This window comes from Rutidosis leptorrhynchoides, chromosome 3 (assembly GCF_046630445.1).
Source record: "Rutidosis leptorrhynchoides isolate AG116_Rl617_1_P2 chromosome 3, CSIRO_AGI_Rlap_v1, whole genome shotgun sequence".
Lineage (NCBI taxonomy): Eukaryota > Viridiplantae > Streptophyta > Magnoliopsida > Asterales > Asteraceae > Rutidosis > Rutidosis leptorrhynchoides.
Genome location: NC_092335.1, coordinates 41,603,272 through 41,621,564, shown reverse-complemented (window position 1 = coordinate 41,621,564; position 18,293 = coordinate 41,603,272). Strand labels below are relative to the sequence as shown.

Sequence of the window (18,293 nt, the reverse complement as noted above, 5' to 3'; positions counted from 1 at the left end):
AAAAAAATCAAACATCTAAAATGTATATTAAACAATCCACATCCAATCATAAGAGATAATATTAGTTGTCATTTTATTTTAAAAGTGTAAATTAATATATAAATATAGAATTGGTTTCCTTCTGACTAGGTTTTATACCTTCTCGTACTCAATTCAAAATAATTAATTAAAATAATTCAAAATTATTTAATTTTAATAATTAAAATAATTATTAATAAGATTTAATAATAATAGTTAATTAATAAGATTTAATTTTAATTTAAAATTATTTAGATTAATGACATCACCTACCATGCTTAGATTTTTTTTTTTGATTTTTTCTTAACAAATGAATTAACCTAAAAATGATATCATCATTATAGAATTTTAATATTAAGTATAGATATAGATAGATATAGATGACATCATATAATGATTTTTAATATTAATTATAGATATAGATGACATCATATTTTTAGAGATTTATATATATATATATATATATATATATATATATATATATATATATATATATATATATATATATATATATGTCCCGTTGTTATTGCTATTTTTCTCAATAAACAACCAAATTTGCATAGTACGCTCAAAACAGCTGTGCCCTTGATAAACAACCAAATTCCACCGCAACGCCGCCACCACCGGTGACCCTCTATTATTATACTGTTTCAGTTATATACAGCATCCTTTTGAATTTGGCATTACTCCGTATTATATATCGTATATCCATTGTTGACCTACTTATATTTTTATACTATAAATTAACTTTAATTTAACGCCAGGTTAGAATTTTCCGTTGAAAAATTATACGATCATAACTCTTACAAAACTACTTCCACGATACTTCTCTGTATGATTGCTTTTAAGTTATAAGTTGTTCATTTTTGTTACTGATTGAGCATTTAGTAGTTATTTAATAAATTAGGGTTTTACTTTACCGAAAATTTTAGTAAGTACATGAATACATGATAATATTAATATGATCTGTTTTAGATGATTAGTACTTGCTCGTGATTTTACTATATGTACCTCACACTTGTATAATAGGAGTATAATTTGAGACCTATTGAACGCAAAATGTCAGCAAGAGGTAAAGTTCCAGCAATTGGTATCGACCTTGGAACCACTTATTCTTGTGTCGCTGTTTGGCACCATGACCGTATCGAGATTATAACAAACGATCAAGGAAACCGAACCACCCCCTCATGTGTCGCCTTTAATGAAACTGAACGTTTGGTTGGTGATGCTGCCAAGAATCAGGCTGCATATAACCCCACCAACACCATCTTTGGTTAGTCACTTTTTATTCTTGATACATATTATTATTACTGTAATTTTATTTTGTCAGTTTTGTGTACCTTTGAAACAAGCAATGGATTTGCTATGTTACTTTTTAACAGATGTTAAGCGCTTAATTGGAAGAAGGGCAAGTGACAAAACTGTTAGAGAAGACATTAAGCTGTGGCCTTTTAGAGTGGTGGCTGGGAGTGATGACAGACCAAAAATTGTAGTCACGTACAAAGGTGAAAAGAAGGAGTTTGCTGCTGAAGAGATATCGTCGATGGTATTAGTAAAGATGAAATCGGTTGCTGAGACATTTCTTGGGTCAACTGTTGAAAAGGTAGTGGTTACTGTTCCTGCCTACTTTAATGACTCTCAACGGCAATCAACAAAGGATGCTGCAAAGGTTGCTGGGCTTGAGGTTTTGCGTATGGTTAACGAACCTACAGCAGCTGCAATTGCTTATGCTCTTGACAAGAGAGCCGGTATTGATGGCAAGATGAATGTATTGGTATTTGACTTGGGTGGTGGCACCTTTGACGTTTCTATTCTCACCATTGATGACAAGGGAGTTATCGAGGTCAAAGCAACAGGTGGTGACACACATTTAGGAGGTGAAGATTTTGATAACAGAATGGTGAATCATTTTGTTCGACAATTCAACAGGAAACATAAGGTTGACATTAGTAAGAATGTAAAAGCTTTGGGTAGGTTGAGGTATAACTGTGAGAGAGCAAAGAGGATTATTTCGAGCGCCAGTCAGACAAATATTGACATTGATTGCTTGTGTGACGGTATCGATTTTTCTGCAAAATTGACTAGGGCCAAATTTGATGAAATTAACATGGATTTGTTTGAGAGGTGCATAGAGACAGTGAGAAATTGTTTGAATGATGCAAATATGAATAAGGATAGCATCGATGAAGTGGTTCTCGTTGGAGGATCTATTCGGATTCCAAAGGTACAAGAATTATTGCAGGAGTTCTTCAACGGGAAGTCACTTTGCCAACGGATTAATCCCGATGAAGCTGTTGCAAACGGGGCGGGAGTTCTAGCTGCAAAATTAAGTGACATGGGTGATGAAGCTGTGAAGGGTCTGACGTTAATCGATGTAACTCCTTTGTCACTTGGTGTTGGATGTGAGGGAGATGTTATGGAGGTTTTGATTCCAAGAAATTCACCAATACCAACCAAGAAGGAAATGTATCTCGACACAGCTTACGACAACCAAACTTTTATGAATATACCTGTGTATCAAGGTGAGAGATCCATAAGTAGTGAGAACTATTTTTTGGGGGAACTTAACCTGTATGGCCTGCCATCAGCTCCTCGGGGGGAAGTTGAGATTAATATATGCTACCAGATAGATGCCAATGGGATTCTTAACGTCTCGGCAAGAGAATTAACTACTGGGATAAACAAGGCGATCAAGATAACTAATAATGGTAGTCTGTCGGCTCTAGAGATTCAGAAGATGATTGAAGATGCTGAACGATACAAGTTTGAGGATGAAGCACACGTAGAGAAGGTGACGGCACATAGAGCTCTAGAAACATATGCCTGCAAATTAAGAACCAACATAAAGGATTACAAGGTTCGGTTGAGGCTTAGATCGTCGGGGTTTAGTGTGAAAGACTTGGAAGACACGGAATATAAAATTGAGGAGGCGATTGAGTGGCTCGATGAGAACTTGGATGCTGAATCTTCTGAGTTAGAAGACACAAAAGTGGAGCTTTTTGATATATGCAGTCGAATGGAGTTGAACCTTGTGTTGGAAAATTAAGGTTAGGACCTGTGAACTGAACTATATCCCTAAACTAGAAGTATAACATATCTGTTTATTTTGAACTGATCCATTAGCGATCATCATTTGGTACTCTTCTTTTGTTAATTAGTTAGACAACAAAAAGTTGGAATTACTACTATATATGTGAACATTGTGCTGAAAACTTAAGCTTTTTACAAGTAAGAATATAAACCATTTCTACTTTTTGATGATCTTAGTCCATAATTTTGATGTTTTTAGTGAATGGACCATGTTTGCTCAAGATGATTAGGTATGAACCATGATTTTAATTAATTTTGTGCAGAGCTCCCCCTAACGTTAACACACACATCGCATTCTGAGAATAATTTCATTCTTTTCCAACTGAATTATGATAATATTTTTTATAATTGTTCATGGTCTTGTGGTATATGCGGAAGCAGTCTTAAAGAAGGTGATACTGTTGGTTACCAGTGTTCTGAATGTGATTTTAAAGTTGATGTAGATTGTGCTAGGTCATGTCTTCTGAATGTGATTTTAAAGTTGATGTAGATTGTGCTAGGTCATGTGCAAAAGACAGAACCATATATCACCCTAGCCACCAACACCCTTTAGTAGCTACCCTTTATAAACACGAGTGCAAGACAGAACATAGAGGGTTCTTCTGTCTGTGTACCATTTGTGTTGATTATTTCATTCATAGTGATTGTGCACTCATGCCTGAATTGTTGTTAATTCAACAAGCTACCAATAATTATCGCTCTCATTCTCACTTATTGACTCTTTCTTGTTCCTTTCCAAGAGGATATCAGGAGGCTTAATTTCATCCCCGTTGCAGGGTATGCGATGAACTCTTTTATAATAAGAAACTTTGGATTTATAACGATCGAGTACTTGATCATGTTAATTTGCTTCTATGCATTGTATAATTTTATTAACTGTTTGTAACTACAATTTTCATGTTCTTAATTATAATTTTTATCGGCAAAAATTAGTGTTGGTCTTGTTGCTTTATATACAGAAGAATCCCATTCAATAATATTATGAGTTTACGGTATAGATCACCAACTTACTTTTTTCCCCATCAATTCAATGATAATTGGTCACAGGTAAAAATGTAATTTCCATCTTAATCTGAAATCTGAAATCAGATACAAATTAAATTATTATTACATGGTCTGGAAATGGGTACTTATTATTTGTTAGCTTCAAGCCAATCAACGGGTGGTTTAGTCCCCCTCGGGTGATCCCAATCGCTGTTCAAAAAAAATAAATAAATAAATAAAATAAGAAAAATAAAGAATACCCTTCTCAGCTTCAGTAACTTCTTTTTTTCTGTCTCAAGGTGCCTTCTTCATATGCAAAATAGTCCTTGTAATAAAGTTCAAACATAGCAGTTATCTTCATTAAAGTCTCTTTAAATGTTCCAAACTGTAATGAAAAACACTATAGTTTGATTATCATATTAATCTTGTTGTCCTCTGATATCTTCAGGCAAGGTACTCTGAGTAACAACTAATCACATAAATCATCTTAACTTTATCTTAAACAACAACATTTTCTTTCGCACACTTTTGCATCAAGCATTTAAGCAACAATATGTTTTAGAGGTGGTAATTTCGACCCATTTACTTGGGTTGTGTTTTATCTTTAAAGGTGAGGGGGGAAATATGCTAAAGAGGAACGATTCAAATAGGTTGAACGCCACCAAAGTTTATACGAGTATCTAGTCCACACAACCTCTAATTCATTAAAACGTTTAATATTTTCTCTTAACCATTACTACCACGTATATCATTTTTTATCGTATTGAAATGGAATTAAAATTTAAATAAAATAAAAATAATATTTGGTTCAACCAATTAATTCACTACAGTATAAAAACTTTTAACACGACCACATATCAAAAAGGTTACAGGTAAAGTGGTTCTTGTTTACATTTAGAACCCTATTTTTCACAAATCGCGACTAATAGACTGACGAGCTGATGGCGGCCAGAGATGAAATTTATGGATTCAAATTTCAAACAGCAACATGGAAAACAACGTGTTAGAATTGGCGGAGTATGGCGACCCGATAAAGAAGGCCTGTCTCTATTTCGTTCAATGGATCGTAAGCATCAGTCTTCTTTCTAAATTCTAATTGTATCAACGCCTATGTTCGTACCGATAATTCCGATATTGTCGCTACTGATACCATGAAAAACACTGTACGTAATTTATTCTTCTTTTATTTGATTGATTTTTTTAGAACGGCAATAGTTCGGTTAGACGCGACCCGATTCAATTTTGTAATTTCCGATCATCATGATGTATCTATTTCAGATCCAACTGGTTAGGTTTAGTTTATTGGGTGAGTTAACTGCTAAGTATATCTTTACAGATTACAAATTTCTTATCAAAGTATAAATTTGTTATTTAAAGGTCATCTTATTTTATAGATGAATTTACGTTTATGAATTCGTCGATGATGTTGCAGGTATATGTGGTGACAAATACTAGTTCTGTGGAGGAATTTGCAATTATACTTGCAAACCAAACTACGTCGTCTTATCAACAGGTATTTAGTTGACTTCTTTGCTAGCTATACCAAATATATTGCAAATTACATTCTAATTACTACGGAGTACTATATTTTGATCCCTGAAAGGTAGAGATACTTTATGCTGTAATGTATTTTGTGCTATGATCAAACTACCCCCTGCTGTTAAATAGTTTGACCCAAACAATTAATATTGGACAGTTAAAGCCATGGGAGATCATCAACAACATAGATGGTCAAACCCATAGTCATGGTTAGACATTACCGTGCTTTACTTATTCAAGTTATACACTTCAACAAATATCCCTTAGTCTAGATTTATTTATATAATTATGGCTACTTGTACTCTATTAATTTCTAATAATCAAATTTAAATATTTAATTTGGTTTACATGGCTTACACTCAACGTTAAACAAAATTAATAGAACAATTTTGTAAGCATCGCTTTTAATGTGACTCATTCTCTTCTTTTGAAAAAGATGAAAATTTAATATACAAAATACAGATACAAAGCTATGCATAATAGAAACATGATACTTACTCAACCTCAAGATTTGTGCTGTGGAGATATCACTAGCTTATAAGTACCGATTAACATAAAATCCAATCCAATCCAATCCAATATATCCAATCTCAAAAATACAACCATAATGGAGGTGGTTGAACATGAACACGAACATCCACTTTGTCTCGTAGATATGCAACCAGATTATCCACAATATGAAGAAGAATCTGATGATGAAACTGATGATTTAGTCAGGAAACAAGGCTTTCAATATAAATGTGATCGGTGCAAGAAAGAAATCAATTGGTTTCACAGATATTACTATAAATGTGCTAATTTGTGTGACTACTTGATTCACAACTCTTGTGCAGATCTTCCCCTAATGTTAACACACACATCGCATTCAGAACATAATCTTATTCTTTTCCACGTGAATTATAATTATTATACATGGTATTGTGGTATATGTGGAAGTGGCCGTAAAGGTGATATGGTTTGTTATCAGTGTTCTGAATATGATTTTAAAGTTGATATACATTGTGCTATGTCAAGGGCAAAAGACAGAACCGTATATCACCCTAGCCACCAACACCCTTTAGTAGCTACATTAATGAACATAAGTGCAAGTGTCATGCTTGTGGTGAAGAACATATAAGAATCTTCTATATGTGTACCACTTGTGTTAATTATTTCATTCATAGTAAATGTGCACTCATGCCAGAATTGTTGTCAATTCAACAAGCTACCAATAATTATCGCTCTCATTCTCACTTATTGACTCTTTCTTATTCCTTTCCAAGAGATCATCAGAAGGCTGAATTTGATCCCCCATGCAGGGTATGCAGTAACCTCTTTTATAATCAGAAACTTTGGATTTATAAATGTCAGAAATGCAGATACTATGTTCATCTCGCTTGTATAATACCAGGATTAAAGGTCATCTCCGAATTCCTATTTTACGGTAAAACTAATTTTTTTTGTTGTTTTTAAGGCAAACTCACACACCCAACACAAATATATACAAATATGTCCACTCCTGGACTTGATCCCACAACCACTAGTTGGAGGGGTGCACTTGATACCACTAGGCCAAAGGCCCTTTGGTGCCGGTAAAATTGATCTATGCATTTTTTATAATGTTATTTGTGGTACATTATTGATTTTTGGTGATTTCTCGACTACATGTAGCTTCACAGAATTTGAAAACATTGTGATAAATCTATTTCAAACTTAACAGATTCTCTGTTTCAAATTTAACAGTGTCTAAAAAAGATCGATGACTTGAATCAAACTGGTCTCCTTCGCCTCCCTTTCGTCGATGAAACTTACAACTTATTAAAGCACTATTTTTTTAAAGAAACCGAATATGAAAATGTGAAACGTGCGAGGTGGCCTTACAATACAGTGTTCACCAACACCCTTTAATTCTAGTTCATACAAAAAGCCCAACCTCCTCAACGTCAAATTTGATATTATGTCATAACCCAATGAAGAAGTGTCAGCTATTATGCAATGGATGTTTGAGACCAATCACTAGTATGCCATTTTACAGGTGTGCGAACTATGAAGATCAACACTGTAACTTTGTTCTTCATGAGTGGTGCACTCGGTTGCCAGATAATCTGCCAAAGTACCCAGGTCACCCAGAACATACGCTCACTTTCTACTCAAATATCCCTTCAAAATTTATGTCTGTGTTCGTTTGTGGTGTTTGCAGCTTACCATGTTACGGATTTGTCTATAGTTGTATTCAATGTGATTACCACATTGATGTTAATTGTGGGTTCATACCAGAAAAAGTTGCACACGAAGCTCATTCAGATCACATCTTAGATAGGGTTATGGCACCTACTTTCCTGAAATGTATTCTATGTTTGAATGTAGTTCCTAAAAACGAAATGACTTTCCAGTGTATGAAGTGTCGAGAATGTCTACATACCAAATGTGCTTTCTTGTTACCTAGTAAGATACGGCACAAGTACGACAAACATATCCTGAGTCTCAGTTACTTACCTATTGAAAACCATAAAAGTCAATACTTTTGTGAAATTTGTGAGGAAGAGTTCAATCCAAGACGTTGTTTCTATCATTGCAAGGAGTGCAAACAATCTTTCCATTCTTGTTGTGGACAATTTATACTTGAGTCTGAAACGGCTACATCTTCCAGCCATGATGTAGGCGTATATGAGTTTGTGAATATAAAGTTTGGGGCTATTCACAAGATTCAGAACCACCCACATGATCTCTCTTGGTTCAAGGGATTGACAACGACGTTCGCTGCAGTGAGTGTGACGACACGTTGCGTAATCAGTTGATCTTGAAGTGCCTGTTGTGCAAGTTCGCGCTTGATTTGAAATGTTGCGAACGATTGAGTACTTGATCATGTTGATTTGCTTCCATACTTTGTAAAATTTTATCAAGTGTTTGTAACTGCCACTTATGTTCTTAATTATCATTTCCTATTAGCCAAATATATATATATATATATATATATATATATATATATATATATATATATATATATATATATATATATATATATATATATATGAGAACATTCTCATTTTAGTTTTTGGTGACAACACATCTAAGCCATTCAACAATTAGATCAATGGTTACTATTTTTTTAGCATTTATTAAATAAAATAATACACATAAGGGTTTAAATGTAAATTAACTGTGGAGTGGGTTCGTTTTTTCTCGTCAGTTACAAGAACCCCTTAATTTTCTCCCAAATAATCTCTCTCTCTCTTACTCATTTCTTTGAGTTTATATTAATGGAAATCAATTAAGATCACAGACCATGAATCTCTACTTATACTCCTTATAAAGCATGTGGTTTTACTTGCTAAGGCTGACACGTGTTAATCCAATATTTAATCATGATTAATGCTGCTAATTACATAAAAATTCCACGTGGCCCAGTAAATTGCTGGATTAGTTCACCTCACGATTAGAATACAGATCATACCCTCTATCTTTTTCTCTTCACAATTGAAAAAAACCCACATCATTTCCACCGACGATCATGCCCTCATGCCGCCGTAATAGAGGACGTCACTACCACCAATAAATCCGTTGCATTATTCTCTACAAAACCGTATAAATTTTGTATACTAACACCAGATTCTTCGAAACCGCCGGAAGTTTCTCCGATGTTTAAGCCGGCGTGATGAAGACGAAGATAAATTTCATTGTTACGGAGAATGAAAAAATCGGAGGTTTGTGGTGGTTGTAACAATTTCAGTGGTGTTCGCTATGTTTCATATTTTCAAATTCCAGATCACGTAACCTAAACAACCGCCCATCTTCCATCAGTAATTGAAATCAACTGTTATCAAGTACTAAAATACGGAATCATTGAAACCTAATTCACACCAAATGCTTGAACGAATGATTTTGATCTTCTATTGAACAGTTCAATTGCAGATGTGTTTACAATAACTGTTGGATTATCGATGGCTGGATTAACATGGTTGATTTTTCTGAATTAAGATGTTGTGGTTTGAGTTTTAATAAGGTACGTTTGAGTTATACGCATTTATTATTGAATGATAAATTTTGTTTGCACAACAAGTGTTTGATTAATTGCTTGAATGAATATATAAAAGCTGCAAGTATGTTAGAGCTATATATCGTTCAAGTTTCAAAATCGAATAAAGAATGATTATGAGATTTGATCAAACAGTTCAAACAACCCTCACTTTTACAAGTTTGATTATTCATCAGGTAATCACCTAAATTTATCTCCATTGTTTTAACTAAAATGCTACCCCTAAATGTTTGGTTTAAAAGTGTTTAAGTATTAACCAATCAAGTTACAAACCTTTGAATTCGACCTTTTCAGTTTAATTATTAATTGTGTTGTTTATCTAATTGTTTGGCTAAAATATTTGATGAAATTTGAAAAGATTACTAATATATACAATTTCAATACATATCTACATTCATTTGTCTTTTGGCTATGTTCAGCTTATGTATATGTACATGATGGCCACAACTTCATTTTGACACAATTTTAAGTTATAGGCAGCTGCAACTCAGCAGATTATGTAACGGGTCAAACGGGTAGATTATACTATGGGTTAAAACGGGTACCGTTGGTTAAACTGGTTGGGTTTGCGTCAACCCACACACAATTCATAGTCTTTATAAATAGTTACTTATTTAATTTTTATACAACCACAATTAACGGATAAAAAAATGATTATAAAATCCATGTTATCACCATGAAATCTAAATATAGTTTATTAAAATATATTAGTATAGATATAGGCCGACGATCAGGATTTGGATTTATGTTATACGAGTATACTATATTACTCACCACTTTATATAATTATGATCCAATGCAGATGTTAGATTTAGTATAAATTTTAGTAAGTTGTATTTGGAATTACTTATTCTTGATGGAGTAACTGATGTATATGATGATTGATGTTTGGTGAAGTGTACGGGTCAAAAAGTCTTGGAATGTCAATTGAATTCTTATATTTCCTTTTAATATATTTTTTCCTTAAGAGTTAACAACATTGTAATTGGTTGAGCTAAAACTATTGGTTAATATTTTGTCATGATTTAACCTCTTCGATCAACACTCGACTAATCTTTAATGTTGATCATATGAATAATAATCTTTACGATTGACTGAAATTTGTTAACAAGACTACGATGGTAACGTGGCCGTGGTTCCTAATGATTTAGACCGGGACTTTTCTCATGTTTTTTTTTTTTTTGTAAACGCACTGCTGGTAAAAAGTGCGTTTCATTATTATTTGAATCGTCCATCAGTAAAAACATTATCATCCAACTCTCGAACCTCAAAATGTAAGTTTTCTCAATATCTTATTCGAGTTATTTCCTTGATAGTAAAATGACTTTTACTACTGGTAAGTGATTTTGTATTCCTATTATTGAAATCTATCTGCAGCAAGCCAGGAACTACTAGAGACTCATGTCGATCAGAAATGAGCCATTGTTCTTCCAGAAAAATTTAGATTTGATTTCTCTCATGGTATGTTTTTTATTAGCACCTCATTTTATAGCTTGAAGATATTCTTCCCTCATCACATAAGTCTGATGTAAGCCACTCTTATTTTACTGTCATTTTGTTTCTTTTTTTTTTTTTTTTTTTTTTTTTTGTATGTTATTTTTGTTGTATTAAATGTCTTTCTTTAATATCTGCGTGCAGATCCCTCATGTCAACCGTACTTACTACCAGCTCATTGATATCTATGAGGATGGATTTGTATGTTGATTTTACTTTAGGTTTTCAACTAAGATATGTGATTTACTCCAATTTTTTTTAACTTATTATTGCATTTCTTCAAGTTTTTGCTATGTTTCATCCATATGTACACAGACATTGAAAGCAGCTCTTTCTAGGATTCAAGAGATAAATTCATCAGATTTTTTTTTAACAGCAACAATAAATCCATCATGATTAACTTTGCGCTCAAGGTGAAACTGTTTTGAATCTGGGTTCAGAATGGTTATGGCTAACTTGCCTGAGATAATGTTTTATCAGATTGTGGAATGCATTTGATGGCATCAAAAAGTGCAACCATCCTCCAATCCATCAAGTATGTTTTTTCTATAGTCTTCTACAAAGTTAAATTAAATGAGTATTGGTTATTAAAGTAATAGGCATTTATGTTCTTTGATAGGTGAGGTGGGTAATCGTTGTTTAACTTTAATTTTACCATGTTTTATTAGTTAAATCAAAGATCGAATGATTCGTTAGCCAATGATAGGATGACATAGAGTTTCTTACTTCCTTTGTACATAAATTATTATCACTGTAATATGAAATCACATGTTGGTGTTACTTTTGATCATCAACATGATGAGCTCATTTTGTGTGATTTGAGTGTCAATATTAACATCTAAGGTTTATGCTTGTGAAGTTCATTTGTGTGGTACTGTAATTGTTTACATGTCGTAGAATTATATACTAAGACTAATAGTTAGGTTTATAAATTATGGATATAATATTGTTCCGGTAAATTGTTTGGATAATCGGGAGGGCTTTGATTGTCGAGGTGTCGTGCAACTTACGGGCTCTTATATTGTTTGTCATTAACTACTATCAACAACAAAAAATGTTGTACAAATAGTGACAATTACGAAAACTAATTTTTAGAGCTGTCGTGTAACGCACGGGCTCTTAAAATCTAGTTTTTAATAAATTATTCAGATAATCATTTATGTACATCTGCTCCACTACAAACAATCTATTTTTCTACATCACGATAGGGACTTTTTTTATAAAACATTATTGGATCGTGTTCTAATCATCATTTTTTAACGGCCCTAATCATCACTTATTAACATTATCGCGTTCCCATTCATTATCATTTAACATCCCCATTAATTACCGTTGTCGCATTGCGTTGATTAACGGTGATTAACATGGTCGCATCCCATTGATTAACGGTGGCGCACCTTGTTTTTTAAAGTTGTAGTATATCCATTTATTAACATTGTCGTGTTCTCGTTCATTATCGTTTAGTATCCATGTTGATTAACGTTCTATCCTGATAACAACTAGTCTTCGACTCACCGGTGTGCATCCATGGTCATATGCAAAAATCAAATGCATCCAAACTCTAATCATGTTGATTATTATTTAACACCCTTTTGATTTACAAATCATCGTTATCGTTTAGCATCCCTTTTGATTTACAAATGTTCATGCATCCACAATCTAATTGAAAGTGATAAGGAGTATACATTTGTCGATGCATTTTATATCAAATTCCCACATCAACTAAAATGATACTCCGTACTAGTTAACTGATGATGCATCAATATTAATATGATATATGATACTATATGTGTTGATGCTAAAATATGTAAATTAAAAAAAAAAATTTATTCTGTTATTTAGTCAAAATCTATTGATCCTTTCAAAATGAACATCTAAAATATGTATGTGTAAAATATGCATCTTTTTACAATGAATATGTAGGTGTAAAATTGGTAGACGGTTCAATACAGAAAGAGAGATTTTTGAGGAGAGCATATATATAAAGTTAAATTCCAATTCTACCCATGTTCCCATATATATATATATATATATATATATATATATATATATATATATATATATATATATATATATATATATATATATATATATATATATATATATATATATATATGTAAGTAACTAGAGGGGGTGAATAGTTACTTAGTGTAATTTTTAAAACTTTTTCCGATTTAGAACTTGAGATTACTATAGTGTGATTCGAATAGTTTGTTCACAAGTATAATAAATAAGTAGGTAAAGGATAAGAGAACAAACAAGGAGATTTATAGTGGTTCGGGAAGATGTTAACTAATCTTCTTTAATCCACTCCTCAATTCTAACAAATTGAGAGTTAGCTTCACTATAATGCTCCAAACTCGGTGGAGTGTCCATATACAACACTAGCTCCTTGATAAGCCGCAACTTATGAACCCTTATGATCAAACCAAAATCGTTAGGTGTGAAATAGATTTCAGGCTTGAGTGCTAAGTTGGTGGAAAAAAGTGAATCGAATGTTTTAACTCCAATAACTATGCAAACCCCGATTTGAAATATGAATTTCAAGGGCATAAAACAATCGATGAAATTAAGCTTATTTGACTGAGATCGAATAAGTTAATATCTTAGGATGATGATGAATTCCGGTATCGACCAGAATCTTTATCGGAGTAGAGTTAAGCAACTGGAGAAACGTTATCGTAGTTAATTTGGGTATAGTAACGTTAATGCATCCAGTGTTTGTTGAATGAATGATATTGTTTGCGTTTTTATAGATGTTGTGAGGGAATGGTGACATGGCACATGTCCCTTTCATGGTTATAACAAACTTCGATAATCCCGAGGGTTGACGTGGCACATGTCCCTTTCATAGGAATAACAAACAGATCCTAACAAACTTTCCTAGATTCGTGGCTGACGTGGCATGCAGCCATTTGTGTCTTTGTTCCGGGATCATGTGCTTGTTCCGGGACGGTGTGCTTATCCAGGGACAAAGTGCTTGTCCCGGGACTAGACACCTGGGTTGGAAGGACATGGTAATTCCGAGAGTGTGGTATATCCGGCTAGAGTGTAACGGATGAATGTCTTACTCTCGCCCAGACAAAAGGGGTTCCATCTGATGTTTATTTCAAGTGTTTCTTCACGGTAGTGTTATGGCCGGGTAAGATTGTGGCCGGTTTGTGAGTAACTTTGTAAAAGTTGTCGGGTGCCCGACTTTCATGGTCCAACCGGCCTTCTTTATGTGATATGGTTCTTGGCTTCTCAATGCTTTTACACCCGACTGAGTGATGGCGGTAGCCTGCACACATGTCTGGGTAAGATAAGTTTTATGTTGTGTCCCGGCTAGCCCTTTATCCGGTACGTTTCTACCCGGATGCCCACGTAAGTAATCTTCTGATCAGGCTACTAAAGTGGAACCGGGGAGATGTTCCTTGCCCGAGGTGGTTCATGCCGGCTATACTCTAGTCGGAGTATTACTAGTAGTGTGCCTTTTTGAGACGGATCATTATGCGTATCATTAAGTCCCCCCAGTTTGATGATGGTAGCCGGAACGGTTACATTCGTCAAACTTGAAAATGAACCCACGTTTATGATTGGATGTGCATTAAATGCCTGATAGTTTTAAAAGACAGTTTTTGCAGACACGCACCCTTTTTGTGGTTTTTTTTTCTTTCCATTTTTCAACTTTTTGGAACGGCGTTCGAGGAACAACTTTTTGCAATTTTAATCATTACCTTTATGAATCCATCTTTTAATCCACACCGTTGGATCAATTTTTTTGAAACCTATAAATAGCCACCTTTCCCATTCTTCTCCCTTTTTACAACTTTCGCATCTCCAAACGCTTCTTCTTCTAAAAACCTTACAGTTTTTTCACGAAAAAGGTACATTTTTTTTCCTTCTTTTCTAGCTCTTACTCTTTTCTGTCAGTTTGTAATTTCTGTATTTACGTACTATGGCGGATCAGTCTTCCACATCTACCAGCGTTGACGTCGGTGAATCATCTTCTAGGTCTTGTGTAAATATTAACGACATAATGAGTCAAGTTCACGATGAATATCTTGATGAGTTAGTAAATAACTACCCATGTTTGGCCAGTTATGTTTTAAGGGTTCCTCACGCATCCCATCGAGCGCATAAACCCCCACCGGACATGGTTACCATGTAAGATGCAGCCATTACCGTAGGCAACTTCCGGTTGCCCTATTCTGAATTTATGTACCAATTTTTTACACACTATAAAATAGCACCTGCCCAGTTACATCCGCACGCATACCAGAAATTGGTAATGTGGGAGATGTACCTGAACTATTACCGTATACTCCCTACGGTTCGTATATTTCAATACTGCTTTACCGTATCGAAGTCTGAAGTTGGTTGGTTCTCCATAAAATGAAGGAGATTCTTCAACTTTAATGGTGACATGGATACTTCTCTGAAAGAATGGCGAGAGTTGTTCTTTTTTGTTAACAGAAAAGAGTTACCGGCACGGTTTGTCGGTCTTTGTGAGTGGGTGCTTAAGGTAAAGAAGGGAGCCAATACGGTTCCAAAGTTGAATGATGCCGAGAAGGCATGCGTACTAGCTATCTAGAACTTCAGGTTTCCCCAACGGCCATACCCGAAGGCCATGCTTGTGTTAGGGGGAGTGAGCCACCAATGGCAGGATGCGAGTGTCAAGCCTGCAATTCGTTATGGTGGAGAAGGTGGAGACTGATCCTAGCCAGTATTTATTAGTCTGTCAATTATTCATATACTAACCATATTTATTTTGCTTGCAATAGCGATGGAATTCAGCACTGCGATGGCTTTTGGGGATCTCGAAGAGATCGAGTTTGTGAATCTGCCGGTGAATACGGGTGGTGAACCAGATATTGCTCCACAAGACTTGGAGCAGAATACCGGGGATGAGGCTGATATAATCCCCCCTGCTCCGACTGTTACTGAAGAGCAGTCGATTGAGAGGAAGATTAAGGAGCTTCCGCAACTCCGGATGAAGAAAGCCCGAGGTACTTTTATTTGTCCCGATGTGCTAATCTATTTTTATCATGTTACACATGTTTTACTTAAAAGACCTTTATTCTTGTAGGTGCTGCTGAGTCTTCTGCTGGCGGTGGGTTTGCCGTGACGGAGCCCATGGTCTTGGAGGGTGATGTGGAGGGTCACGGGGAGGGTGATCAGTATACACTGGAAAGTTTTGATGATGTCCACTTTAAGGTACCTGTCGGGGAGGACATCATTCGTGCTTTCTCTCAGCTGGATATTGATTATCACGCTTGCATGGGTGCCCTGGAGAAGGGGTCCTCCTCTACCCTTCTTCAGACTGTTTATGCCCTCCCTCCGGATGATGCAAAGGTTGTCCGTGCTCGGGCAATCGTGACGCTGAATACTTTCCTGCTGGACGGCTTTGCCCGTGATGATGAGGCGGCTAAGGCCCATGAAGCTATGAATGACTTGGAGGGCCAGCTGAAGGCTGCCAAGGATGAGCTTGCTCGGGTGGTGGCGGAGAAGGAGGAGAAAGATAAAGAGATATCCTCCGTCACACTTGCGAAAGATGCAACCGTGGCTGAGTGTAGTCAGTTGCGGGCTGCCCTGCCTTCTGTGCTGAAGAATGTCATTAACTCTAACACTGTTATGGCGCCTTTTGAAGCATATTTGCAGAGTTTTGGTGTGCGTGCGGTTGATGCAAAAGCATCATGTGGGTGGGGCCGTCTCCCTGCACCTGGAGATTGTCGGGAAGGTGTCTCCGGGTGCCGTGCAGGAGTTGCAGGCTGCTCAGCAAGCGTTGGCAGAGACCCGGTTTGGTAGTTTTGAGGGTCTTTGTGCCAATGAGAGTACAACTGTGCAGCAGGTGTTAGACTTTGAATTTTAGTGTCTTGTTTTGCACCTTGTTGCGTATATTTTGATGAATCCTGTAATGAACACTTGTGTAAATGTAATGAATTTTTTTGTCTAATGTATTCTTATCGGGTGATGATTTTTCTTTTAGTCGAACTAGTTCGTGTCTTCGTATGTAGGTCTAGACTACATTTGTATTAGTTTTGGCGTGTACACTGTGCAGTCACATGTGTTTATGCCATCTACTCATTGGCCGTTTATCAGTATAAACTTGTACCGACGAGGGCTAGACAATCACCTCTTAAGGGGGTACAAGCTATAATAATTGTCTGCTACTCGTTAGGAGAGTCATGTAGAAAGTGTAAAAGCTATAATAACCCAAATTCCTCAAATAAAAGAAGCTTTAATACAATTAGTTGAAGTAAGTGAAGATGGAAAAGTGTGTAGAGATGCGAAATCATTGATAGATGGTGAATTTTCAAGTTTTGAATTTATTCTAAGTTTGGTTATTTGGTATGAGATTTTATTTAAATAAATTTAGTTACTTAATATTTCAATCGAAAGATATGCTTCTTGATGTTGCGATTAAAAGTTTGGATGGATTAGTTACTTTTTTTTGATAATTATAGGGAAACAAGATTTGATAAAGAAGCTAAAAAAATTGCAGAAACCATTGATGTTGAACCCGAGTTTTCCTATTAAACGTGTTTCTTGTAGGAAAAACAATTTGATGAGATTCCAAATACCGAAAGAGAACAAAAATCTACTAAAGAAAATTTTTAAAACTGATTACTTTCTTGTTTTAGTTGATATGGCTCTTTCACAATTAAATACTAGATTTGAACAAATGAAAAATTTGAATCTATTTTTGGTTTCATGTTTGATGCATCAAAGTTACATTGTTTAAATGATGACCTCTTGAAAACCAGTTGTTTGAATCTTGAAACTTCTTTGACATATGATAAAGATTCTGATATTGATGGAAATGACTTGTTTTTGGAGTTAGAATCTTTGCAGAGTATGTTGTCGAAAGTAGCATATGAGGGAGAAAAGTTGTGGACATCACTTGAGATTATAGAGTTTGCAAAGGAGATGGATATCTTTCCAAATATTATAGTTGCATACAAGATTTTTGCTAACCGTGACATCTGCAGAACAGAGTTTTTCAAAATTGAAGTTATTAAAGAATTATATACGAAATACAATGAGTCAAGAACGGTTAAACGGATTAGCAATTTTAAGTATTGAAAGTAGGTTTCTATTTAATGTAGATTATGATAAACAGATTGAAGTTTTTGCATCAAAAAATGCACACAGACACCATTTTAGGTGATTC

At 34.9% G+C, this 18,293-nt stretch overlaps 2 protein-coding genes and 1 long non-coding RNA gene across 7 annotated transcripts; all 3 read left to right on the top strand.

Annotated features, from left to right (window-relative positions):
• The first annotated feature begins 1,072 nt into the window (after window positions 1-1,072).
• On the top strand, window positions 1,073-3,922 carry LOC139895994 (heat shock cognate 70 kDa protein-like). The gene is made up of 3 exons (XM_071878565.1): window positions 1,073-1,291; window positions 1,401-3,561; window positions 3,609-3,922. Exons 1-2 carry the CDS (start codon window positions 1,078-1,080, stop codon window positions 3,062-3,064), a joined length of 1,878 nt encoding a protein of 625 aa, XP_071734666.1. The 5' UTR covers window positions 1,073-1,077; the 3' UTR covers window positions 3,065-3,561; window positions 3,609-3,922.
• A 1,080-nt stretch (window positions 3,923-5,002) lies between these two features.
• On the top strand, window positions 5,003-11,982 carry LOC139899907 (uncharacterized). The gene is made up of 4 exons (XM_071882732.1): window positions 5,003-5,255; window positions 5,525-7,054; window positions 7,646-8,396; window positions 11,905-11,982. Exons 2-4 carry the CDS (start codon window positions 6,975-6,977, stop codon window positions 11,980-11,982), a joined length of 909 nt encoding a protein of 302 aa, XP_071738833.1. The 5' UTR covers window positions 5,003-5,255; window positions 5,525-6,974.
• Window positions 8,907-11,899, top strand: LOC139895993 (uncharacterized). 5 transcript variants are annotated; one of them, XR_011776096.1, is made up of 5 exons: window positions 8,907-9,434; window positions 9,512-11,174; window positions 11,285-11,341; window positions 11,456-11,675; window positions 11,760-11,899. It is a non-coding gene; the product is annotated as an uncharacterized lncRNA (long non-coding RNA). The 5 variants fall into 5 exon arrangements; XR_011776095.1 differs by having other exon boundaries at window positions 11,285-11,675; XR_011776094.1 differs by having other exon boundaries at window positions 9,512-11,341.
• Window positions 11,983-18,293: the final 6,311 nt, after the last annotated feature.